The sequence below is a fragment of the Prionailurus viverrinus genome, chromosome A1 (genome assembly GCF_022837055.1).
Source record: "Prionailurus viverrinus isolate Anna chromosome A1, UM_Priviv_1.0, whole genome shotgun sequence".
In the NCBI taxonomy this organism is placed as follows: domain Eukaryota; kingdom Metazoa; phylum Chordata; class Mammalia; order Carnivora; family Felidae; genus Prionailurus; species Prionailurus viverrinus.
The window spans coordinates 82,705,118-82,731,497 of NC_062561.1; the positions used below are offsets into that span (position 1 = coordinate 82,705,118).

At 46.9% G+C, this 26,380-nt stretch overlaps 2 protein-coding genes across 10 annotated transcripts in view; one reads left to right on the top strand and one right to left on the bottom strand.

Moving 5' to 3' along the window:
- Nucleotides 1-9,670, bottom strand: part of DCUN1D2 (defective in cullin neddylation 1 domain containing 2) — a 32,979-nt gene extending 23,309 nt beyond the window's left edge. Inside the window, exons 1-2 of one of the 3 annotated variants that reach the window (XM_047867428.1) lie at nucleotides 9,321-9,670; nucleotides 2,473-2,889 (exon numbers count right to left, since the gene is read on the bottom strand). In XM_047867428.1, coding sequence (XP_047723384.1) covers nucleotides 2,473-2,527 — 55 coding nt within the window. In that variant the 5' untranslated portion in view covers nucleotides 2,528-2,889; nucleotides 9,321-9,670. Of the gene's footprint in view, nucleotides 1-2,472; nucleotides 2,890-3,917; nucleotides 3,992-9,320 lie in introns of those variants that run through there. The other 2 variants (XM_047867434.1, XM_047867443.1) reach the window with 2 other exon arrangements.
- Nucleotides 9,671-9,819: 149 nt separating this feature from the next.
- Nucleotides 9,820-26,380, top strand: part of TMCO3 (transmembrane and coiled-coil domains 3) — a 51,671-nt gene continuing 35,110 nt past the window's right edge. For 3 of the 7 annotated variants that reach the window (XM_047854671.1, XM_047854706.1, XM_047854691.1), the window contains exons 1-6: nucleotides 9,822-10,065; nucleotides 14,151-14,257; nucleotides 19,103-19,626; nucleotides 21,156-21,335; nucleotides 22,827-23,018; nucleotides 23,897-24,025. In XM_047854671.1, coding sequence (XP_047710627.1) covers nucleotides 19,183-19,626; nucleotides 21,156-21,335; nucleotides 22,827-23,018; nucleotides 23,897-24,025 — 945 coding nt within the window. In that variant the 5' untranslated portion in view covers nucleotides 9,822-10,065; nucleotides 14,151-14,257; nucleotides 19,103-19,182. Of the gene's footprint in view, nucleotides 10,066-14,150; nucleotides 14,258-19,083; nucleotides 19,627-21,155; nucleotides 21,336-22,826; nucleotides 23,019-23,896; nucleotides 24,026-26,380 lie in introns of all 7 variants that reach the window. The other 4 variants (XM_047854704.1, XM_047854705.1, XM_047854702.1 and 1 more) reach the window with 3 other exon arrangements.

The window sequence follows — 26,380 nt, forward strand, 5'->3', positions numbered from 1 at the left end:
CAAAGTGTTTACAATATTATGAGTTTTGGGGGAGCCTGGGTGGCTCAGTCAGTTGAGTATCCGACTCTTGATTTCAGTTCAGGTCATGGTCCTGTGGTAGGGTCCCCTCCCTAAGAAATGTGGTGAGAAAAAAGCCCTCAAGATAAGGGAAGGCAACCTGACCATGTGCATACGTGACATCCCTAACGACCCTGTAACATGAGAGCACCCAATCAGACTGTATGTCTATACGTTACCCGTATTTGGGAGACAAGGAAGTAGAAAATGCATAAAAGGCTACATGGGTACAAGCCCAACTGAGCAGTCCTGGCAGGAATAAAGTTGCTTCCTGGAAAGAAAAGCCTTGGTGTCATGACTCTGCGAGACCCCTGCTACAATCTCAGGGTCATGGGATTGAGCCTCACATCTGGCTCTGCACTGAGCATGGGGCCTGCTTAAGATTCTCTCTCTCTTTCTCTCTCTCTCTCTTCCCCTGTCCCTCTCCCCTGTTCGTGCTCTCTCTCTAAAAAAATTTTTTTTTAAATATTACATATTTTTATCTCAATCCTGCCAAACCAATAGAGAAACTCCTGTTTTTTTTAAGGTGATTTTGTTTGCTATAATTTTAATGCTACTATACAGTATTTAGTTTTCAAAATCGTTTAGTTCATGCATCCACATTTAACAGCTTAGAAATTCAGGCTTCCCTCTGTCCCTATTTCTGGTTTAGAAATGAAATTAAGGAACTTAGCATTTCTTCATCAGGAAATCTAATAAAATCTACTAGAAAAATCTCAGTAAGACCTCACCAAACCAGGTCTAGTAATTTCCAACAAAGTGCGTGTATACTAAGATGCCATCACAACGTGTGTGTTAATTCTGTTGGTTTAGGAGGCACAACTAGAAAATTTGTAGCCTCTTTGCTCCAATGAAGATTAAGCGTGATAAAATTCTTCCATGACACAAAATCCAACTTTGGTCACTTCAGTACTATATACTATATTTTCATAGACATCTTGTTATTGAAACGAAATGAAAATTTAAAAAAAGAAAAGAAAACAAGTACATAAAATAAAACGAATGCCATAATCAAACAAGCGGAGGCCCAGGCTTCCTGCTGGGTCTGCTCTCCCATATTAATGAGGGAGCAGCTGTCCCGAGGGCTCCTGGTTCTCACCCCCCTCCTGTCAACGCTCCCAGTGCTATACAGATCCCCAGGGTGAGAGCACAGTGGGCCTGCACTGCCCTCACCTATAGGAACATTGACTATTTTAAAGTCACTCTGCAAGGACTCACTCATATGTATACATTAGTCCTAACAAGGTTGTATCTATCAGGGCCTTGGAACAGCACGTCTCTGCAGAGCCCACAGGGATCCCACAACGTGTCTACTTGAAAGGCCCAGAACTGCACGAGTAAAGGATGTGAGGGTTAGGTCTCCACTACAGAACGACCCTCACAGGGAGGAACTCTCTCACAAGTGGCTGGACATGTCTGAACACCTCCAGCCACCTGCACGGTGTGTGACCTCCGAGACAGGCCCCATGCCAACCTCAGCCAGAGTAACTTGGAGCGCGTTACAGCTTATTCAAAATGATGACTTTTCACTTTCAAAACCACTGTTTGTTTTCCAAATACAAACCTGGTTTTTCTACTACAGAGTATGATTAAAAAAAAATGCAGTTTTAAATCTGTTTTCAGATCTAAATAGATTAAAATACACATACAGTATTTTCAAAAGTGAAACATGAAAATAATACGTCAACAAGAATTTAAAGCCAAGCGAGTTATTCTGTTTAGGTTAATACTTGGTTAAATGAGTGTTTTGTGTATTTTTTTTTTTTTTTTTTTTAGGTTTTGGAAATACAAGATTAGCCTTAGAAACTGCTAGAAAGGAAAAGTAAGTCAACTCTTGACTAGTGGCTGCCTCTGTGATGACAGCACAGACCTGACACCCGATATGAAATCTGAAAGGCTGCTGAAATCTGAGCCGTCTGGATGTGTACAGACCTGTCACCAGACTTGGGCAGCGTGACCGAATCCACACAGGGAGAGTGCCGCCCTAAGCGCTGGTGTTCCTAACAAACCACCATCCCCAACCTGTAACACAAAAGTCTCTTCGCCAGGAGCGGCCCCTGAAGCCACCCCAATGGCCAGGTGGCTCCGGGGCCACCGCACAGCCACGCTGTGCGAGCACAAGAGGACGTGTACCCACAGATCCGACTTTCTTCTAGGAGCTGGTCCTGTTCTTCAACAGCCCTCTCGCCACCAGGGTGCCAGCTTACCCGGCAACGCTGGGGGGAAACCGGGGTCACAGCCCGGCCCGCCACCCCCCACCCCGGCCCGGGTCGGCTACCGGGTGAGGTTCCCCGGAAGCGCAGGGGCCTCTGCGGCTCAGCATCAGCAGCTCAGGAGGCAGAAGGGTCCCGGGCGCCCCAGAGACAGAGGCGGGCTGCCCACGGCCGCTCTTACCTCCATGCTTGTCGCTCTTACCTCTGTACCTGTCGTACAGCTGCTCCAGCTTCCTCCTGTCCACTGCGCTTCTCATGGGGCCCGCAGCAGGAGCGACGGCACACGGGGAGTCGGCGTGGTCACCTCTGGCGTCTACCTGGCCTGTGCTCCGCAGCACATGGCACCACTCCGGCCAGCCTGACAAAATGCCACAGGCTCAGGACCTTGTCCCTCGGAGACGGCTTACGTGTACGCTCTGGGACGTGAGAGCACGAGGAAGGCCAGGCAGCTGGGACGCGGCTCCGCTTCAGTTTCCCACCGCCACTGCCGGTATTTGCACCGGACCTCGTGCTTCCTCGCTGGCTCCCCTTCTTCGTGGGGCCCCGGGCCACAGTATCACATGGCTCCGTAGTCAGGAAGACCGCCCCGTCCTCTGAAAACCGGGATGACGGCATCTATCTGGTGATAAACATGCCAACGACTGTGAGAATCAAGTTTTTACACAAAATACGCTGTAATCTCTAACCACTTGAATTTGCATAAAACCCTTTATACCCTGTCCCCTTCCCCGGCCCTAGTCTCAGGAAAATCCCTCTTTTACACACTGTAGCTCTCTGATGCAGTGAGGCTGGGTGTCTGACCCCAGGCATGACCACATCACCACGGCCTGTGGCGGGGGAGGGGGGAGGGTCCTCTTTAGCCCCAGTTAAGTTCAGGATCTAATGAGGGCTGTACAGTTTGGAAACATTATTTAGATTTTTCCCAGTTTAAAATCAGCAGAGTCACACTGATGAAAACATATACAGGTAACTAAGAATAGTGTTAAGCATAACTTACTAAAGTTCCAAAAGCAGCCACAAAAAGCCCGTTATGACTAAATGAATCACAAACAGATCTGTGTACCTGAGCCAGAAATTAAAAATGGGAACACAGGGCAGAGGCTGGGGCAGGCAGAAAATAGCAAACCGGCCAGTAACCACGCTATATATAGTATGTAAGGAAACAAAATAGCATTCTAGCGCTTCCAGGCAGGGGTCGGCTAAATTTCTACTTATCTAAGGTAACCTGATGAAGAGGGCACCAGAAATGAAAGCGAATCACCACCTTCAGGGAATCACCACTTTCTGTAAATCAACACAGACTCTACAATGTACTGGATGCTAATGCTTTACACAAATGCTTTACAAAATAACAGAAGGGGAAGTTTCATGTAAAAGGAGGGATTCTGGATCTTGTGCTAAAAAGGATGAGACAGTTTATAAAACACACAGAATAAGTTCTACCTTCCGGAAACCTGTAGTGGAATACAACATGGAGCCAGGGAAACTGAGGAGGAAAAAAGGAGAGTCAGGGACGAGATTCAGACATGCGCACCAGACACAAGAGCTGGAAGCGGGCTGAAATTCGGCTCAGCCTCCCGGCCGCCAAACCACAAAAGAAAACAGGATTAGTTAGGAAATCTGTTTTCGTAAGATTTAAAAACCTACCAGTGGCCCAGCAGTGGCCTGGCTCCTCCTGGCACGGAACCGCGAAAGAGCAGCCTCTGTGCAGCTCACAAAAGGGTAACTGCAGCGTGTGTCCTCTGTCCCAGACCGACTCCTCCCCCCAACGCCAAGGGTAAACAGCACGGTGGCCAGAGCTGCTTAGCTTCCTCCGGCCTCCCTCACAGCGTGCTGAAGCCAAAACAGCAGAGTGCAGTTCAGCAGAATGACGGATCAAACACACGGCTCTCCAGGTACAGTCTGGGCACCCCAGGCTCCCGAGACTGCACAAGGGTTCCACCAAGGACAAAACTATCTTCGCAACAACCCCAAGTCATTATCTGCTTCTCTCACTCTCACTGGGGTGAAGCAGAGGCCACATGACTTGCTGATGTGGGGTTCAAACTCATGAACCATCATGACCTGAGCCAAAGTCAGACGCTCAACCAACTGAACCACCCAGGCGCCCCAATTTTTTAAAGAGCATAGGGGACTAGAACTAATTAAGTCTGAGAACTGCTGATCTAGTGTAACATGGGGCACTGGCCTTTTGGCTACTTAGAACAATGACTGTTGATGATTTGGGGTCTTGGGTCCCTTCTGGAATCTGGTGAAAATCACAGATCGTCTCTCCAGTAAAGCATGTGGTTTTGCATAAAATTGTGGGGTTTTCACACATCATTGGAGCCCATTAGTTCCTCAGAGGGTAAGGGAAGGTGAAACTCAGGTTACAAGGCCCAGGGAGCTACATCAGGGGTCACTGGTCTCTGTTGCAGCTACTCAGCTCTACAGTGTGGATGATGGACATGCTCTGCACCAATAAAATTTTACTGACACACAGGCAATGTGCCTGTGGGCTGTGGCTTCCAGTCCCAATCTAGACTCTAGGGGAATATACAGAATGTATACCCTGTATGCTATTTCCTGAAATTGAGCCACTTAAAAAACTAGACAAAGAGCCTGGGGTTATATCTTCTGGTTAAGATAAAATTTAGCTAAATTAGGGCAGCCCCCATATGCTTTGACAGTGAGCTGACAAAAGGTAAAACATCTTTTTTGAAGGTGATGGGCTCCCCAGGGGAGGGTGGACAAAGCCAAGGGATCCCTCAGAAACTAAACTGGAGACAGATGTCTGTCCCCCACCTGGCGCATCACTAGAAATGCTCGTGACATCTGTATCATGTAAATCGCCACCAGTGCAACATTTTAAAATTCTGTCATGGTTGTAAAATAAAATAAAATAACATACAATGAACTCTGACCATGCTACGACAGGGATGAACCTCGGAAACATCACACCAAGTAAAATAAGTCAGACATGAAAGGCCACATGTTGTATGTTGTGTGATTTCACTTATATGAAATATCCAGATGGGCAAATCCATAGAAAGCAGACAGGTGGTTCCCAGGGACTGGGGTGAGTGGAGACTGACTATTCAATGGCACAGGGTTTTCTTTGAGGGTGATGATGTGTTTTGGAACTAGGTGCAGGTAGAGACAGCACAACACTGATTCTACTCAATGCCACTGAATTGTACATTTGAAAATAGCTAATCTTATGTGGATTTTACTTCAAAACAAAATTTGAACATAGTACTCTTAGAACCTCCAAGACTATTCAACACAGTAATGTACTGTAAGGTAATTGAATTAGTTAACTAGCATTATATGTTGACAGATCCATGCCAAGTAAATGTTGTTAGACGTCTGGAAGATGTGCTGTCTGATCTTGAGGTATTTTGATAATCACGTCTTAAAGCTTCTCCTAACATGTGACAAAAGAGTTATATCAACAGCGTAAAGGAAAATACTCTCTGAAAACTCTAGAAAAAGAGGTACAGGAGTATATGGACACAAGCCAGGCAAAGTGACTTGAATTGTTCCTATGTCAGTTACCAAACGGGGAGACCAGCAGATAGAGAAACAAACAGATCCCTCCTCAATCTACTCCAGGTGCCTTAAAGGTCAGATCCCACAACGCTGAGTCTCAGAGTGGTACTAAGGTGTTTTTTTTTTTTTTTCAATGTTTATTTATTATTGAGAAACAGAGAGCATGAGCATGGGAAGGAGAGACAGAGAGAGAGGGAGACACAGAATCTGAAGCAGGCTCCAGGTTCCGAGATATCAGCACAGAGCCCGACATGGGGCTCGAACTCACGAACCACAAGATCATGACCTGAGCCGAAGTCAGACGCTCAACCAACTGAGCCACCCAGGCGCTCCATAGCGTGTTGGTTTTTTTTTTTTTTTTTTACGTTTATTTATTTTTGGGACAGAGAGAGACAGAGCATGAACGGGGGAGGGGCAGAGAGAGAGGGAGACACAGTATCGGAAACAGGCTCCAGGCTCTGAGCCATCAGCTCAGAGCCCGACGCGGGGCTCGAACTCACGGACCGCGAGATCGTGACCTGGCTGAAGTCGGACACTCAACCGACTGCGCCACCCAGGCGCCCCGTAGCGTGTTGGTTTTGAATGAGCAACAGAAGCCTCAGGTCTAAGCTTAACCCCTAAGTCTGTGGCCGGAAGGAAACGGAAGAGGACTGTCAGCAAATATGCAACAATTTGATGTGACCCCTTACACGTTTCTCCATAAAAGAATGGTGATTAAAACAATAATCAGTAAGTATAAAAACTATGCATGCTTCATGTCCAAAAAGAACGAAGAGACCTAAGTTGGAATCTGTAGAAAAAGGAATAAAGCTTTCTAGAAAAAAAAAAAAGCCTCATAAACTGAAAAATTACAGGGGAAAGAAGCAAACTCTGGATCCATTAAAACAGACTAAATCCATGTAAAATTAATAAAGGCCTATAAATTGGCAGGGCCTGTCCTTCACGCTCTGGTGGCCCTCATTGAGGCTTTACTACAGCAAAGAAATTAAATTGTGTGGTGGGGGCGAGGTGTAAGTTCAATTGTCATACTTTGTTAAAATACACAAACTTCTTTTTTTAAGTTTATTTTGAGAGAGTGCACACACGTATGCAAGTGTGGGAGGGGCAAAGAGAGGGCGAGACAGAATCCCAAGTAGGCTCTGCGCTGTCTGTGCAGAGCCCAATGTGGGGCTCGAACTCATGAACCATGAAATCATGACCTGAGCTGAGATCAAGAGTCAGATGCTTAACCGATTGAGCCCCCAGGTGCCCCAAAACACACAAAATTCTTGAAATCAAAGTATGGACAATCCAGTAGAAAATCAAATAAAGTCTCTAAACTACAGATAAAGTCTAAAACATTTTAACTGTGACCTTGAAAAAAAATCACTTACATAATTTGGGCACCAAGACTGCCCATATACAAAAGGAAAAAAAGTTCTTGCAATGCCTTCGGTAGAGACTTAACACGACAGAATCCTCAGGGCCAAATTCCAAGGGGCAGTCAGCACAACCACATGGGTCAAATACATAAACTTGCTCCAGTTTTCCGCTTTGGTATCCAGCAGGCCGGGGGTGAGGTTAAAATCCACTCTCGGACCTCCCCCCTGTGCACTAACCACGAGGTCCTCTTCCGCTGGTTAAGCACCGAGCCCTTCCTCTTCCCTCCCCTCCTGTGGTGGGTGCATCCTGCCTGGGCAGCACGCTGAGCCACCAGGGTCATCCAGAAACTTCCGGCCGCACTGCCCACTGAGCTCCCTCTTGGTTTCCGAGCCAACTCTCTCAGTCTTCTTGTCTCTCTGGGCAGCCCTTCTCGGTCTCCGTCTTTGCTGCTTTTACCCCCCGAGTTCTGCCCTCAAGCCTCTGCTCTTTGCCCTACACACTCCTCCCAAACCATCTCTCTCCTGTTGGAAACCTGCTCACCAGCCTCCCACTACCATGAGGACAAAAGCGAGCATGTTCTTCCTGAGCCCCAGAAGACCCTGCACAACCTGACTCCAGTTCCCTCAGCAGCCTCCCACGGGCCACGTTCCCCTGACTCTGCACTTTCCGTAGGCAGCCGCATCTGCCAATTCTGGGGACTTATCACCGAGCTTGTTCCTGCTGCCCAGGGGACCGCAGCTGTCTGGCTGCCTTCCCCACCTCACTCGGTCTGGAGAATTCAGCCCACACAGCATCGTTCCCGTTACTGTGGCTTTGCCATCACTGCCCCAGCATCCGGCGCCACTCACCCACCCCATACGTTCCCAGAACCTGTGCCTCTCCCCAGCCCTTATCCCAACTGTAATAAAACGGTCATGCTTGTCTCACTGCTAGGACATCGGCTCCGTGAACACCAAACCCACACGTGTCTGCTCACCATCAACCCCCAGCACCGTGTACACTACCTTCCTTGCACAGAGAAACCTCTGAATTTATTGAATAAACGATGAAACCCACCGGCTACCATGGTTTCCACTACATTTTTTTTTTTTTTTTCAACGTTTATTTATTTTTGGGACAGAGAGACAGAGCATGAACGGGGGAGGGACAGAGAGAGAGGGAGACACAGAATCGGAAACAGGCTCCAGGCTCTGAGCCATCAGCCCAGAGCCCGACGCGGGGCTCGAACTCACGGACCGCAAGATCGTGACCTGGCTGAAGTCGGACGCTTAACCGACTGCGCCACCCAGGCGCCCCTATTTCCACTACATTTCAAAACAGGCGTGTGCTTCCCGAAGCCCCTCTTCTGAGCTGCGGATCCGTATGTCCGACCAGCCAGGAGATTCCTCTCTCCTCTCATCCCTACTGCGTTGTTTTCCCATGTGAACCTGCTCTTCCTTCTACAGTTCCTAATTTGGTCAATGATATCACCACCTGCTCAGGTACCCGAGCCGCGTCTGAATAGTTCAGTGAAGGTCCTCCCTCTGCCTCCTCTCATCCTTCTCATTCCGACAGAAAATCTTTGATGCAAGTCTTCACCTCTTCCCACCTAGATTATTACAACAGCTTCCTAATTGGTCTCCCCTGCAGCCCTGACCGCTCTGATCCAAATCCTCCTCTCCTCTTGACAAAACACAAACGTGGTCACATCACACACACTTCGCCTTCTCAAAAACTTTTTATGGCTCCCATCAGCTCCTGGATAAACCCTACAGTCCCCAGCACGGAATACAAGGCTGCTTGTGCAGTGTTCCCTTCCTTGACTCTCAATGCCACAACAGATTCGTGCTCATGCTCAAAAGCGCTACCTTCCCCGCTTTATCGACAAGTTGTTAGTTTGCCCAAAACGTCCTTCGCTCCTCGTTCACTGGCTGCTCGCGTTTCCGCGGAGGCACGGTTCACTCCGCTGTTCGCTCGGTGCCCCCATCTCGTCAGACACCCGTCAGGTTCCCACCTGCGTGCCTCCCTGCAGGGCCCCCAGGGCCGGAGGCCCGGCGGAGACCCCGCCGCCCCCGTGACCTTTGCGCCCAGCGCCCCCCTACCCCCGCCTCCCAGCGCTCCCCGGCCCCCAGGTACGCAGAAGGGACTCGGCGGCATGCGACACAGCAGGCCACCTACCATTCTCCCCGGCGCTCCCCAGCTTCTCGCCGGCTCCGGTCGTCTGCGCAGGGGCCCCGGCTCGGCCGCGCTGTCCTCGTCCTCGGCGTTCGCTCCCGGGACACCTGCCGGGGAAGGGGCGCAGGGGCACAGAGGCAGGTCCCGCCAGGGGAACTCCATCACCCGGCGTGCACAGGGCCAACCAGAGGCCCACGACACCCCTCAGGCCCCGCCCCTCTCCAGCGTGCACTGCGTTGCCCGGGGGCCCATGGGACCCCACCTCCCTCGCTCCCTCCTCACTGCTGCGTGCACAGCGCCGCCCAGCGACAATGTGACTCGCGGGCATCGCTCCCGCCTCCGACCCGGCACTGCGCTGCCCGGGGTCCGACGGCACCGAGGCCGGCCCCGTCCTACAAATCCCGACGCGCACTGCGCCGCCAGGGGGCCGACGGGACCGGGGTCTGCCCCGTCCTACAAATCCCGATGCGCACTGCGCCACCGGGGGCCGACGGGACCTAGGCTCCGCCCCTTTCAGGGGGACGCGTTTTGGTGTGGGCAGCATCCGCCGCGGCGGCCCTTCTGAGAGGGCGACGGACAGCCAAGACCCTCCCCGCGCCCGACCGCGTCCTCGTCCTCGTCCCCTCCCGGTCCCCGCCCTGGGGGCGGGCCTGCCGCCTGGAGAGGGATGCGGGTAAGGTGCGTCCCTGTCCGCTCCTTGGCTCGCAGCGCCGGAGAACCAGACGCACCGCTGTCGGGCCTCGTCCAGGTGAGCGCTGCTCGAGGTTCGGGCGAAAGGCGCCGGGCCTCGAGGCTCCCTCCGGGGGGTCTCCCCTTCCGGGGGTCCCCTTTCCTGCTCTCCTCCTCGGTCTCTGTCCCCGGGGTCTTCCTCCCCGGATCTCGCACCCGGGGTACCCACCCGCCCCCGGCCTCCCCTTCCCAGGTCTCCCTCCTCGGTCTCCGTCGCTGGGGTCTCCCACCCGGGTGCTCCCTCCCCGGTCCCTTTCTCCTCCCTTCCCGAGGGTATCCCCTCTCCCGGACTTCCTCACCCGTTTCTCCTCTCTCGTGGCGGGGGCTGCCCTCGGGGTCTCCCTTCCTTCCCTTCCGAGGCCTCACGCAGATTCGAGTCCCGCTCTCCATTTCTACTCCTGCGTGGAGCGTGGAGGAAGACTGCTTCTAAAGACAGGGGTCCTGGCAGTGGTTCTGGAGGGCTGTGAGCGGGACAGTGGTGGGGTGTCCGGCCTCTTGCACCGCCACGACTTAAAGTTTATGGGTAAAACTGGGGAAGCTGCCAAAGTAAACGGTTGGCATGTCGGTTCATAGGTTCCCCAAGCAGAGAGGCTCTACAGTTCTCACCGGTGTGGTGGCTACTCTAGTTAACGGGAGGCACACGGAAGATCCAACGCGGCCTGCCACCGCTGTGCATCCCCGCCAGGCCTCCACCTCCTGGCAGAGGGAGGGGAGACCCGCTGAGGGCTGGATTTCAGAGGCCAGCTCACCTTCCCAGCAGCATAAGCTGGGAGGTGCCATCCCCAGTGGTGTGAGGGTGCCAGCCAGTGGTCTCCTTCACTGGTCCCCTTTTAGCCTGGGCCTGCCTTCGTGGTTCCAGAGAAAGAGCGAGCGCAGGTAGCTGATCTCTGACCTTCTTTTCAGGCTCTGCCTCTGGGTCCTTTTTGGATCTTGCTTGGTAGCACCTGAGTAAACATAAGTAATGGTTGAACACTTTTTGGGAACGCGGTTAGGCTTTGATCACATTTGTTAGTTTACATAATTACCTAGGTATAAGGTAGTTCTGCTTTTTCCTGTTTAAACGTTTTTCTGATCATTCTTTGGATCAGAGTGTCTTACTGGTTCGTTTTTTTCTTTTAATACCAACTTTTTAAAACTTAGTACATCAGTGGTTGGATTACTTAATGGAATAATGGTTTTGTAGTTCAGTTAACATCAAGTACTTTAAAGCTTCTTAATATCTGTAAAAATTTTTTTCTCTTTCCTTCCTCTTTCCCTTTTGTAACTTATTCTCTAATTCTTTTTCTAATTAGATATGAATCTGGAAGTTGTATTTATAAGATAAGTATTTTATCTTTTAAGAATTATGCTTTTATCATTCAATTTGTTCACATTTAAAATACGGTTTTTGTGGTCCCTGTCAAAATAACTCCAGCATTCTTCACAGAGCTAAAACAAACAATCCTAAAATTTGTATGGAACCAGAAAAGACCCCGAAGGGCCAATGCAATCTTGAAAAAGAAAACCAAAGCAGGAGGCATCACAATCCCAGACTTCAAGCTATGCTACAAAGCTCTAATCATCAAGACAATATGGTACTGGCACAAGAACAGACACTCAGATCAATGGAACAGAATAGAGAACCCAGAAGTGGACCCACAAACAATGGCCAACTAATCTTTGACAAAGCAGGAAAGAATATCCAGTAGATTAAACACAGTCTCTTCACCAAGTGGTGCTGGGAAAAGTGGACAGCGACATGCAGAAGAATGAACCTGGACCACTTTCTTACACCAGACACAAAAATAAACTCAAAATGGATGAAAGACCTCAATGTAAGACAGGAAGCCATCAAAATCCTCGAGGAGAAAGCAGGCAAAAACCTCTTTAATCTTGGCTGCAGCAACTTCTTATTCAACACACCTCTCTACAAGCAAGAGAAACAGAAGCAAAAACGAACTATTGAGACCTCATCAAAATAAAAAGCTTCTGCACAGTGAAGGAAACAATCAGCAAAACTAAAAGGCAACCGACAGAATGGGAGAAGATATTTGCAAATGAAAAAGCAGATAAAGGGTTAGTTCCAAAATTTATAAAGAACTTACCAAACTCAACACCCCCCCCCGAAAAATATAAATAATCCAGTGAAGAAATGGGCAAAAGACATGAATAAACGCTTTTCCAAAGAAGACATCCTGATGGCCAACTGACACATGAAAAGATGCTCAACATCACTCATCATCAAGGAAATACAAATCAAAACCACCATGAGATACCACCTCACACCTGTCAGAATGGCTAACAGTAACAACTCAGGCAACAACAGATGTTGGCAAGAATGTGGAGAAAGAGGATCTCTTTTGCATTGTTGGTGGGAATGCAAGCTGGTGCAGGCACTCTGGAAAACAGTATGAGGTTCCTCAAAAAAATAAAAATAGAACTACCCTATGACCCAGCAATTGCACTACTAGGAATTTACCCAGGGGATACAGGAGTGCTGTTTCGAAGGGGCATATGCACTCCAATGTCTATAGCGGTGCTATTAACAATAGAGTATGGAAAGAGCCCAAATGTCCATCGATGGATGAATGGATATAGAAGATGTGGTATCCATATACAATGTAGTATTACTCGGCAATCAAAAAGAATGAAATCTTGCCACTTGCAAGGATGTGGATAGAACTAGAGAGTATTATGTTAAGCGAAATGAGTCAGAGAAAGACAAATATTGTATGACTTCACTCATACGAGGGCCTTAAGATACAAAAAAGATGAAGGGGCGCCTGGGTGGCTCAGTTGGTCGAGCGTCCGACTTTGGCTCAGGTCACGATCTCACTATTCGTGGGTTCGAGCCCCGCGTCGTGCTCTGTGCTGACAATGTGGAGCCTGCTTGGGATTCTCTGTCCCTCCATATCTCTGCCCTTCCCTCTGTCTCTGTCTCTCTCTTTCTCAACAATAAACATTAAAAATATTTTTTTTTTTTTTTTTAATTTTTTTTTTTCAACGTTTATTTATTTTTGGGACAGAGAGAGACAGAGCATGAACGGGCGAGGGGCAGAGAGAGAGGGAGACACAGAATCGGAAACAGGCTCCAGGCTCTGAGCCATCAGCCCAGAGCCCGACGCGGGGCTCGAACTCACGGACCGTGAGATCGTGACCTGGCTGAAGTCGGACGCTTAACCGACTGCGCCACCCAGGCGCCCCTAAAAATATTTTTAAAAAAGTAAATGGGGCACCTGGGTGGCTCACTAGGTTAAGCATCCAACTTCAGCTCAGGTCATGATCTCATGGTTCATGATTTCGAGCCCCACTTCAGGCTCTGTGCTGTCAGTTCAGAGCCTGGAGCCTGCTGCTTCAGATTCTGTGTCTCCCTCTTTCTCTGCCCCTCCCCCACTCACGCTCTGTCTCTATCAAAAAAATGAATAAACATTAAAAAAAATTTTTTTTAAAGATACAAAAAAGATGAACATAAGGGAAGGAAAAATAATATGAAAACGGGGACAAAACATAAGAGACTCTTAAATATAGAGAACAAACAGAGGGTTGCTGGAGGGATTGTGGGAGGGGGTATGAGCTAAATGGGTAAGGGGCATTAAGGAATCTACTCCTGAAATCATTATTGCACTGTATGCTAACAACTTGGATGTAAATTAAAAAATTAAGACGTTATTTAAAAAATAAAATACGAGTTTTTTTAAAAATTTTTTTTTTTTCAACGTTTATTTATTTTGGGGACAGAAGGAGACAGAGCATGAACGGGGGAGGGGCAGAGAGAGAGGGAGACACAGAATCGGAAACAGGCTCCAGGCTCCGAGCCATCAGCCCAGAGCCCGACGCGGGGCTCGAACTCACGGACCGCGAGATCGTGACCTGGCTGAAGTCGGACGCTTAACCGACTGCGCCACCCAGGCGCCCCTAAAATACGAGTTTTAAGTTAAATTCTTCACAAATTAGATTGAAGTAGGTTATTTCCATTGGGGAGTTTGCTTCCTAAGACCTTTCCATGAGCACCTCTTGTTTCCTGTTCATTTCCTGTGTTGTACTGAATCTGGAAGTGTTGCTGGTATCACAAATTCTAACTTGATGCCATTTCCTGCAACTCACCCTTATATTTTTCTTTTTCAGAACAAGGTAAATAACCAGTTTGGGCTGGTTAACGTTGCTCCTGCCACACCCTTGCTGCTTGCTCGGAATCTTCCGCACACAGCGCCAGGCACTGCATCGGGTACCAGGTCAGTACTGCATATGGAGGGCCCCGGTTCACTGAGTGCATGGGGGCGGGGGTCCTTCCAAAGAGCTGGGTTGGAGCCTGGCTGGGCTGGCCTCTGCCCCACATACAGTGGCTGCTGTCCTGGTGGGTGGAATAAACTTGATTCTTTCTCAGCAGTTTGATTGAGAAAATTGGAGACACTGGGTCTGGAAGGTCCAGAGGAAGAGAGGGCATGGGGGACCCCGTGGCTGCATGTGAGGAGAAGGCTGGGAGGCAGAGCCAGGAGATTTTCAAATTGTGGCCATTGTAGAAAATTGGGCAAAGTAGAGGAGTCGCCCCTCCCTCTGCTTTTCCTCCTCTCCGCTGAGCTCCCTGCAGGGACTTCAGCGACCCCAGTGCTCTAGGGTTCTGTGGGTCCTGATAGCAGATGTCTAAGGAGACAGTCCCTTTGCATACCCTGTGGTGCTCATAGCACTCAGAGATAGAGGCCTGTGGGAGAGAGCTTTACTTGGGTGCCTTAGCTCTGAGAAAGGCCAGTCTTAGACTGTGTTATTGTGCTTTGCTCGTGAGTTTTTATCCACTAAATGACATGTGACACTTATGAATTACTAAGCACTTTTAATAGAGTAAAAGTATGTGATTTCTATATAATATGACGAGTTAAAAGCATTGGAAATTTTTTGGGGCGCCTGGGTGGCTCAGTTGATTAAGCTTCCGACTCTTGATTTTGGCTCAGTTCGTGAATTGAGCCCTTGTGTTGGGCACTGGGCATGAAACCTGCTTAAGATTCTCTCTCCCTCTGCAGTCCCTGTTCACGTTCTAAAAAAAAAAAAGAAAGAAAGAAAAAGAAAAAAATTGGGCAAAGCTGTGGAGATATATTTTATTTTTTTGTGTAAGTGTTCATTGTTGCAGGGGCAGAGGGGCAGAGAGAGAAGGAGACAGAGGACCTGAAGCGGGCTCTGGGCTGTCAGCACAGAGCCTGATATGGGGCTCACACTCACGAACCCGGAGATCATGGCCTGAGCCAAAGTCGGACATTCAACCGACTGAGCCACCCAGGTGCCCCATGACATATTTTAAGTAATGTTGAAATATGTGTAAGTAGAAACTTTGGGGACTAGTTGTATTCCAAGTACTGATTTTGTCGTTGCTCTAAATGAAAAGTGACATTGGGTTTTCATGTAGCAGAGACATCTTGAAGACCTTCGGCTCTGGTTGAGGGCATTTCCTAGTTTAAATAGAAGAAGTGTCAGGTTAGTGGAAAACAGTAAGCATTTGTGTTGAATTTTTAAAACTGTATTTTGAGATGCTTATAGATTCATATACCGTTATAAGAAATAATACAGAGAAATCCTATAGATCCTTCACCCAGATTTCCCCAGTGGTAGCTCCTGATTAAAAATAGAGTCTAAGCAGAAGATTGCATCTATTTGACCCACTCACCTTACTCACATGGCATGTTTTACGATCTGCCATTTCTGTCACGTGTTGATTCCTGTGGCCGCCAGCGCCATCAAGACACAGACCATTTCTATCCCACGGGGTCCCTCCTCCCTCTTCCCTGACAGCCACTCCATCTCTACAGTTAGTCCCTGAACAGTGCTGTACGTGGAATTGTAGGGTGTGTGGGATCAGCCCTCCTTGCAGCCTTGAGGTCCACCCAGGTTGTATCAGTGACTCAAGGTATAGAAATTCTAGGAATTTGTTGTAAAAATATAATAAATCAAAAGTGTCATTTTTATAATTAAAAACAATAATAACAAAATAGCACTAGAGCTAAAAAAGTTTATTATTTACTCAAGAGAAAGCATGCTATAATTTAGTAGTTTACAGGATTTGGTAGCCAAGTTTAAAGGTAAGATGAAATGAATTTATGAAAAAGTGATTGATGTTTTCAGAGTCTGTAAATAATTTCAGTGTCATGTCCACATGTCCATGACTTGAGCTTATTTGAGTGGAAGTATTAGTATGACCACAATTAAAGTTCTCAATAATTTCTCGTAAAAATTAATAGTCCTTTATGTGTCATAGGGTAGAGTTATAATTATAACTATTTAATTTCAAGAATTTGTTTGAGGAAGGAACCAGAAATGAATGAAGGGGTGTTTGTTGTTCACACACAGACTGTGTGGCAGGTTATTTGTCTGAAGTTTGAAATCCATAAAAGAATCATTTTTTGAGATCTTTTAGGGAAAATGGGAAACATTAGCAAAACATCAGAAATGTCTGTCTTGGTTCTGAAAATACTAGAAAAGCATGTATTTATCAACATTGAATTCTTTTTCTCCCCTGGAACAATAGAAGTTCAGCAGTGAAATGAGTTATTAAAATAACAGATTAACTATCTTGCTAGGCACTACTGAGATTGGGTAATCATTTATTTATTTTTAAGGTGGTAACGCTTACTTAAGTTGTATTAAAGCTGTAACAAAGGGGCACTTGGGCGGAGCATCCATCAGACTCTTGATTTCGACTCAGGTCATGACCTTGAGATTTGTGGTATCAAGTCCCCGCCTCTGCACTGGCCTCTGCACTGACCGGGAGTACCCTGCTTGGGATTGTCTCCCTCCCTCTCTCTCTGCCCCTCCCCACCCCACCTCATGCGCATGCGCGCGTGCACTCTCACGCTCTAAATAAACATTAAAAAAAATTGTAATATAAAGTTGGGTATTTTAGACAGCACATTGTCACTTATCCTAACAAGTTAGGGGAAAAAGTGAAACATTGTAGGTAAATAAATTCTCTGTGACATTACAAACTGATGTATCGAAAAATGTATTGAAATTGAACAGTTTCCTGACTTTATAACCAGAATATTGAGGTAGAATGTAGTTTTTTCTTGGTGACTTTTGATGGGCAGGTTTCCCTGCTGTCCTCCAATAGTGGTATTTTTGGTGTCTACGGAAAGGTGTAGTTCAGTCCTCACCAGACTCCCTGGGCTGCTAGTCTTTGCCAGGTTCTTGTGCTGGTTTTTCAGAAGCTCTGTTTTATCTCCACTTTCTATTGGCTGTCATTTTTGGTTTGGAATTTTCTGCCTAGATAAGCCACACTCTCATTTTTTCTGCATCTGATCTGCTTTGCCTGGGAAACCAGAATAAACTTGTTAGAATTGGGATTACTAGTAAAACTGAGGTATAGATACTCGTTTTAGTAAACACTTTAATGATTAGTTTATATTAATATTTTGTTTTCTTTAATTTTTTTAATGTTTATGTCTGAGAGAAAGAGAGAGAGCACAAGCAGGGAAGGGGCAGAAGGAGAGGGAGACACAGAATCCGAAGCAGGCCCCAGGCTCTGAGCTGTCAGCAAAGAGCCTGACACGGGACTTGAACCCACAAACTGAGATCGTGACCTGAGCCCAAGTTGGACGCTCAACTGACTGAGCCACCCAGGCACCCCTGATATTTTGTTTTCTTTAAACTGTAAGTCTTGTGTAAATGGTAGGTTTGGTTTTTTTCTTTTTTTTTTTTTTTTCTTAAATGTTTATTTTGGAGAAAGAGAGCACACAGGAGAGCATGTGGGGGAGGGGTGGAGAGAATCCCAAGCAGGCTCAGCACTGTCAGCACAGAGCCCAGCTCAGGGGCTCAAACCCATGGACCGTGAGATAATGACCTGAGCTGAAATCAAGTGTCAGATGCTTAACTGACTGAGCCACCCCGTGTTTTTTCTTTTTTGACGTAACTACTGGTGCCCAGAGATCTAGTTGCCAGGTTCAGTGGTGTTTTTAGGGTGTGTCTCTCTTGCTTGTCTTGTGTTTTATTACCTCTTCCTTCTTTGCTCTGTATTTCCTACCTTTGGAGTCATTGCTTCGTTGTGACCTTGCTAACACCTGTAGCAGCTTGTACCTGCTCCTTGATGACTCTGTCCACTGGAAGATGCAGTCCTGTCCTTCGAGTGTGATCTGGGCACCGCAGCCGCAGCACCCCCTGCTGCCTGCACCAAAGCCTTCACCTCATCACGGCCAGGGTCCTGTGTGTGCTTCACTTGGTGGGGTAGTCATACAGGTGCTTGGGCTCTTCCGGAAGAGAGGAAGAGAAGGAGGCTGAATTTGGGAGATAGAAAGTGTTTGAACATTTAGTAAAACCCTAGTGATCCAGACATGGTTGTGTTTTGTGATTTTCTTTTTCTGTGTTTGACATCTTGTTAGCATTAAACTGTGACTTTGGAAATTTGGCAGAATTCCAAACGATTTTGGAAAGAAAACAGTACAGTAAGCTAGTAGCAGCTCAGACAGTTTTATTTCAGAAATGACGTGGAGCGTGTTTCCTCCAGGCAGTTCACTGATCTGTGATAGGGGAGTTGATGGTGTTTTCTGGCCTTAAATACTTGGATCCTCTTTTTTTTTTTTTTTTTTTCTTTTCTTTGTTAAGAGAGAGAGCATGAGCAGGGGAGAGGAGCAGAGAGAGAGAGAGTCTTAAGCAGGCTCCACACTCAGCATGGAGCCCATTGCAGGGCTCGATCTCTTGACTCTGGGATCATGACCTGAGCCGAATTCAAGAGTTGGTTGCTTAACCGACTAGCCACTCAGGTGCCCCAATACATGGATCTCCTTAAGTAGAATTGGTTTTTGTCTTTGGCACATTGTAGATTTAATAGATACACAAAGCTGAGTTTTCTTTAAAAAAATTGCCTTTAATTTCAATGTAACCTTTAGTCTCAAGTCTTTACCAGGCCTTATACTTTAACATTTAGTATTCGATTTTAATCCAGGTGTAATGAATAGTTCAGGTATTAATATTTATCTAGGAAAAATAACATCTTCAAAAAAGTGATAGTTTTTTGGATGTAATTATTTAATACTTTAACTCTGATCTCAATAGTAACGAATCATTGTTCAACTATATGTAGCAATAAATCTCTTTTTCAGCTGAAGATGTGTGTCTAAAATGCAAGCTCAGCTGAGCAGGAACCTTAGGACGGCCTTGCCCTGCCCTCTAAAACTGGATCATGAAGGTGCTGGGAAGAAATTACTTCTGGGTGTTGCTTCCACTGCTTCGCTTGATGGCAGATGCTGCGGAACATGAAGAGGTGGCAAAACATGCCATCAAATTGCACCGAGGGAAAGGGGCAGCCATCACTCAGAGGAAGCAGTGGGTCCTCGATGGTTGCAGGAAGCTCTCCGGGCTTCTTCGCCAAAAGACTGTGGTTCTTAACAAACTGAAAAGTGCAATCAGAGCAGTAGAAAAAGACGTTAGCCTGTCAGATGAAGAGAAGCTGTTTCAGGTGCATACGTTTGAAATTTTCCAAAAAGAGCTGAATGAAAGTGAAAATTCAGTGTTCCAGGCCATCTATGGACTGCAGAGAGCCCTGCAAGGAGATTACAGAGATGTTGTGAACATGAAGGAGAGCAGCAGGCAGCGCCTGGAGGCACTGAGAGAGGCTGCGATTAAGGTCAGTCCCGTCCCACCCTACGCCAAGGAGCAGGTCAAGTAGAGGTCAAGGGAGAAGGCAGCTGGTGCTGATGCTTCAGCAGGTGTAGTCTGGCAGGGGCATCCATTCTCAGCAGTGCACATGTGGATTTCCCCTCCTTGTACACCGTATCTTAGCACAGTTGCATTTCACCACTTCTGGGAGTGCCAATGCTTTTCTGTGTTGAGATCACAAGGTAATTATACTAGTTACTCAAGTTATCCCAATAAGCTGATGTGTATGAAGTATGTGGTAAATATACTTGTAACTGCAGTCAACATTTTGAGTTTCTGACAAGAATGCCTTTTGGTGTGAAGGTTGGCTGTCTTTAATGCCCATCTACTGAAAACAAAAATACTAAAATTAGTTTTAATATATACTTTTGAAATAAGGATCGTGATGAAATACACTTTTAAAATGAGATAAAACTATTACTATACCAGATGTGATATTATTTATATATATTTTTTTTATGTTTATTTTTAGAGACAGAGACAGAACACAAGCAGGGGAGGGCAGAGAGAGAGGGAGACAGAATCTGAAGCAGGCTCCAGGCTCCGAGCTGTCAGCACAGAGCCCGACACGGGGCTCTAACTCACGAACCATGAGATCATGACCTGAGCCAAAGTCGGATGCTTAACCGACTGAGCCACCCAGGCGTCCCTAAACTCCTTTGTTTTAAAGAATAGTGGTATTGATTTGAGGTAGTTTTACGATAAAATAGAGAACTAACATGCATTGAGTGATGTTGATCCAAATATGTATGCTTTCTACATGCAGTTTTTGCCTCACATCTCAGGCTAGGTTCTGGGAGGTCACAGCTATAAGAGAGGGGTTGGGTGGTGTTGCCTAGAGAGAGGTCTGTCAAACAGCTACACTTCTCCTTGGGACTGCCTTGCTGCTTCTCTGTTCTAGCTATGCCCCACCCCTTTAAAGTATGAACATATACTTTAATAGTAAGGATGTTGATTTGATTGATAGCTTGAGTTTAAATATGATGGTATAAAATGCAGCGGTATTATTGACACCATCCATCAGTTTTCCAAGTAATGCTGTCAGATTCTTCTGGAACAGTTTTTCCTCTGTAACTTGGAATTTGTGTGTATCCTACTTAGAAATTTTTAGCTCAAGAATCAAGTATCACAGGTGTTTTTAGAGTACAGCTGGACCTCCATACACAGTAGGCATGATGTCTGGAATAAAATCTGTTCAGTGAGGATTGTGTATGAATAGCTGACCTTCAGAATTTATCAACAGTAGTAGATTACGTTTGATGACACGTGCATACAAATAGGCTTCCCTAAACATTTTGCTAAGCTCCATCATGTTTGGGTGATACAGGACACCTGACCTTCTCTCCTTGACTGGAGCTAGCATTACACGTTTATAAATGTATTTGACAGCGAGAGCATGTTGGCTTGCATGGTCCGGCCAGGCCAGGCACCTGAATGAAGTCCTGGTGTGGCCTATTTCTTAATAAACCCCACACTTCATTTCTCACCAATAAACAGGAAGAGACAGAATATGTGGAACTTCTGGCAGCAGAAAAACACCAAGTTGAAGCCCTCAAAAATATGCAACATCAAAACAAAAGTTTATCCATGCTTGATGAAATTCTTGAAGATGTGAGAAAGGCAGCCGATCGCCTAGAGGAAGAGATGGAAGAACATGCTTTTGATGACAATAAATCAGTAAGTAGCATTCCAGAACAATCTCCGCTTTGCTCGGGCTGCTTGCCGAAAGAAAGTATGGTGGAATTTATCGGCTGTTTTCCGTGTGGACTGACGATGGAGATAAAACCAAACGCTTTCGTATCCCAGAGAACGATTTGGTTCCGTTACACAGAAGTACACTATACACCTGTCGTTTTGCCTTATGTTTTTGTCAGTGCCCCCCAGGGGCTCATGTCTGTGCCCTGCTTCCGTGTTCAGGTGGATTGAGACTCTGGGCTCCAGAAAGCGTGCCCTGGGATAGTCAGGTGTCGGTGCTGTTCTGCCCGGGGGAGCCATATGCTCCTGAGAGGAATCATGTCTGAGGCAGGCATTCAGACTCCCCACTTGCTGTGACGTGTTTAGATTCTCTGGGAAGGACGAGATGAGTGCCGAAAACGGACTGTGAGCCCTGAGGACTCAGAAAAGGATGCGGCAATTAGAGCAAAGGCGAGTGCAGTTCGGGGCGGATGAACACTGAGCGAGGCTGTCCTGAGCGTGTCCGTGGTGCCAGGGGAGGACACGGGGCTGTCTTTTGAAGGTGGTGCTCTTTCTTCACTGCTTACCGAGTGCTCGTGCGTCAGGGTGTCAGGCTGTCACTGCCGCAGCTTTTCCAGTGCAGCTCCACCGCTGTTGGCTCAGGGTCCCTGTGGGTCCCACGGGTGAGGGCTTGGCCCAGCACTGCACCCTCCGCTCCAGGCACTGATAATGGGCTCTGGGTTTTCACCTCGGAGGGTCCCACGACCCCTCCTCAGGCTCTTAGAACCCAGGAAGACCATCTGTTTGCCAGGTTACCAGGTCGCTGCAAAGGGTGCAGTCAGAAACAGCTGGGTAGAAGAGGTGAAAGCATGTGCGCAGGGCACTGCGTCCTGTCCGGGCCCGCTGCCCTCCTGGCGGGGCGCGTCCATGTGTCGGGCAACCGGAAGCTCCCCGAACCCCGTGCTCCAAGCATGTCCTGGAGCTGCCTTGTGCAGGCTCGCGATTCGCTTCACCTCCGGCCCCTCCCCGCCCCAAGGTCACGTGGCTGCTGTCCCTGGTGGCCAGCCTCATCCTGCAGTCATCTAGTGGCTTTCTGAACGTCACCTTGCTGGCACAAACTCAGGAGAGGCCGCGAAGGGCTTGTCGGGTGTACCCGTTGCTCCTTATGCTTGGGGAGGCCACGCTGGTTCGGGGGCTGCGGGCCAGGAAGGGGGGTGAAGACCAAACGTATGTTTCTTGTTACAGATCGTACCCTAAATCGTTAAAGTGGGTGTCTGGATGTAATAGAAATCCTAAACGCCTTCATTCTCAGATAGCCCTTGTAACTGAAGCAGCTTTCCTGATTTGTGCTAATGAACATCTGTGGACCTTTCATCATACCTGACAGAGTGCTAGAAATACTTCTATCGCTCTTCTGTACAGAATTTACGCTCTAAAAATTGAACTTGAAAACATTTCATGGGTTTAATTACATGATGTTGGTTATTTTTACAGGTGAAAGGGGTCAATTTTGAGGCAGTTCTCAGAGTGGAGGAAGAAGACGCCAATTCCAAACAAAACCTCACAAAGCGGGAAGCGGAGGATGATTTGGGTCTTAGCATGCTGATCGACTCCCAGAACAACCGCTATATCTTGACCAAGCCCAGAGACGCGACAATTCCACGTGCAGATCGCCACTTCCTAAAGGTAGTCTGTCTGCTTGCTCCCCTCTTGAAGTCCCCTCTCCCACCTTCCCACTTCCAGGTACTAATGTAAAGTAAGCTTTATTTTCTGAGCCTCGTATTAGGATGCATGACCTTCCTCCTAACAGAGAGATTCTACTAGAATTTCCTATATTTTCCATGACTTGAAACATTTTCTCTTAATTTTTAATTTTTTCCGAAAAGAACAAGGCATTTTAATACTTAGAATGAAAATTAATGTTGTTTTTGAGAATTTGGAAGCCTTTTTGAAGTCAGGAGTCCCTACAGTGGGCTCAAGCTTTGTCACTAACACGGAACATCTGATGAGGTGGAGAAGCTTTGGCTAAGGTATCATCTGTGTAGACACGGGTACAGGATGAGATCCGGCTCCTCCAGAGGTGACTGACATTCCAGACCGAGTTAGCCACACATCTGCTCCTTCTGAGGCAGCAAGTCTAATAAGAGGATGTGGAGTTATGTAAAGATTCGCAATCGACTATGTTCTGGTTGGAGATCACTGTTTGGGTTTGGACCAGAGTGGGTAACAGCTGTAGGAGTGGCCAGTGTGGCCTGCTCGGAAGGCTAGTGGGGTCTGGACACCCTGTCGGGGCTCCAGCAGCATTCCCGAAGCCACAGCTTGTGCTGGTCTTAAAGAGGGGGGCAGCGCAGGCCGAGAGGAAGGACGCTCCCAGTGGCTGATTACTGTACCAATAAACTCAAAGCAGGAAGATCAGCCCAGGGATAGCCTTCCTTTTTTACCACCAAAGTGGAAACTGGGAGGGGCCTAATCTGCAGAACGTCTGCTTTGTCCAGTAATCAACCCTTTTCTTGCCAACTGTTACCTTAAATTTTTGTGTTTATATCTGGTTTATTCTCCATTAGGACATTGTTACCATAGGAATGCTGTCTTTACCTTGTGGCTGGCTGTGCACGACGATAGGGTTGCCCACAATGTTTGGTTATATTGTTTGTGGCGTACTTCTGGGGCCTTCAGGACTGAACAGTATTAAGGTAAGAGCAACTGTTTTAGTATCTGTTTAACAAAATAGTAAAGAAATGCTCATGAAGACCTAAAAGTTTTGAACTTGAATTAATAAAGATAGCATTTCCTTATAAACCATATTAAAGAAGATGCTCTTTAGAGTTTATAAGAAATTCCTAAGTCATAAGAAAGTAATTTTGTTAGTGAATGGATGACTTAACTAGAGAAGAAATCCCGTTTATGTCTTTATTTTTTTAATTAAAAAAAAGTTTTTTAAATGTTTATTTTTTTGGGGCGCCTGGGTGGCGCAGTCGGTTAAGCGTCCGACTTCAGCCAGGTCACGATCTCGTGGTCTGGGAGTTCGAGCCCCGCGTCAGGCTCTGGGCTGATGGCTCAGAGCCTGGAGCCTGTTTCCGATTCTGTGTCTCCCTCTCTCTCTGCCCCTCCCCCGTTCATGCTCTGTCTCTCTCTGTCCCAAAAATAAATAAACGTTGAAAAAAAAATTAAAAAAAAAAAAAAAAAAGTTTATTTTTTTGAGAGAGACAGAGAGCATGAGCAGGGGAGGGGCAGAGAGAGAGGGAGACACAGAATCTGAAGCAGACTCCAGGCTCCGAGCTGTCAGCACAGATCCTGACACGGGGATTAAACTTGTGAACTGCGAGATCATGACCTGAGGGGAAGCTGGCCACTTAACCAACTGAGCCACCCAGGGTGCGACAACCCCCCACTCTGTTCATGTCTTTAAACTGTTAGTTTTAAAAATTCTGTTTCCAGTAATAATGATGGATTATGTTATTCAGACACTGAAAGCAACAAAAAATGCTGGGTTAAATGTATAATTTAAAATTTTTTAAAACATCGCAAAGCTGGTAAAGTAGTGGGGATTTTCAAGCCTAAATGTAGGATAATGTGAAAACCCCAGGACGTAGTGAGTGCTGAGGCTGTTGGCTGAACAGAGTGAAGTGACTTTCATCCTATATCGATGGCACTTGTTGGCAGTGAGGAACAGTTCCAAAGCTTTTGTGGGCTCCAAGATGTGTCCTGTAAATACGCACAGTTCAGACGAAATGAAGAGATTGGCAAGAACAGGTGATGTGTCATATATCCAACACAGAAGCAGTAGTGTAGGTACTGGGAAACACACACGGGAGTCCTGGCACTTCCTAGTTGGGTACGACAGGAGCAGACGGATGGGGGGAGGTGTGGGCATCTGCTCGCAGCCTCACCCTCCTGCTGACGGGCACACCTTGTACCGGGCAGGAAACATCATCATCTCTAACTGAACTCAACAACACGTTCAACTGGCAGGGGCTACCGGCTGAAAGCCCAGGACCTTAGTGAGCAGGTGACCACTGACTGACATGGGGTGGGGGGTGCTCTTGTGGGCTGGGCTCAACCTGGTGGGGTGGTCTCTGGGAAACACTGTTTTAATTCAATTTTCTGAATTCATAATCTCCATACAGTTGAGAACAAAATGGTGTAAGTACAAAAAATTTTAAGTTGTAGGTGGAGAATCTCTGTCTTGTCCTGTCCCATCCCTCCCTTTCCAGAGTATTTATGAACAATAGCAAATACAAACGTATTTTCCTTTTTTCTTCAGAGCAAAGGTTGCTTATAAGCCAAGAATTCAGGCTGAATAATAATAGAGGCTGAGTAAGGTAATAAATACAACTGGAGGCTACCAATATTATAGTTCCTAACAAATTTGCTGTATCTTGGTAAATAACATAATTACAGTAAACCAGGATGAAGACCCAAGAGCATATTAGCCAAAACGGGAGGTGGTTAATGGAGGAAGTGTGACTCTACCAAAATATTTACTTTTTCCTAGTAGGAAGTTAATAGGCTTCTGTGTTACGTTGAGAAGTGCAGATTTAGGTATGTGACTTTCAAGTCATGAGTTTCAGCCTCATTTTAAAAAGGGAAGAAAAATAAAAGCAGTGAGGAAGTATAAAAACCAGGAGACGAAGGAGTAAGAGAAATCTTCTGTTATCACAATGAATATAAGTGGAATAAACTTGCCTGTGGAAAGATACAGGTTTGCAGATGATGTTAGGAAAAAGATATACAATAAGCAAGGTTCAAAGAGAACAAAATGAGTAAGTGAGGAGGCAGATGCCAGCAAATGGAGGGCAGGGCCTGTCCTCTCAGTGGCTGACAGGGTGCATGTGCGTCCCTGCACAGCAGCTTGGTGCCTGGACATGGTGGAGATCTGCTTGCTCTCTTCTTTCAGACGCTGAGTTCATGGCTCAGTGGAAACCATGAATGTAGATGATCTAGGGAGTACCAAATATAACCGTGTAAACAGCATTCTCTGCCATAACATAAAAGCATAAAAACAAACAGCAAATAAAGGACCAGAACCAACACAGCGCACAAAAACG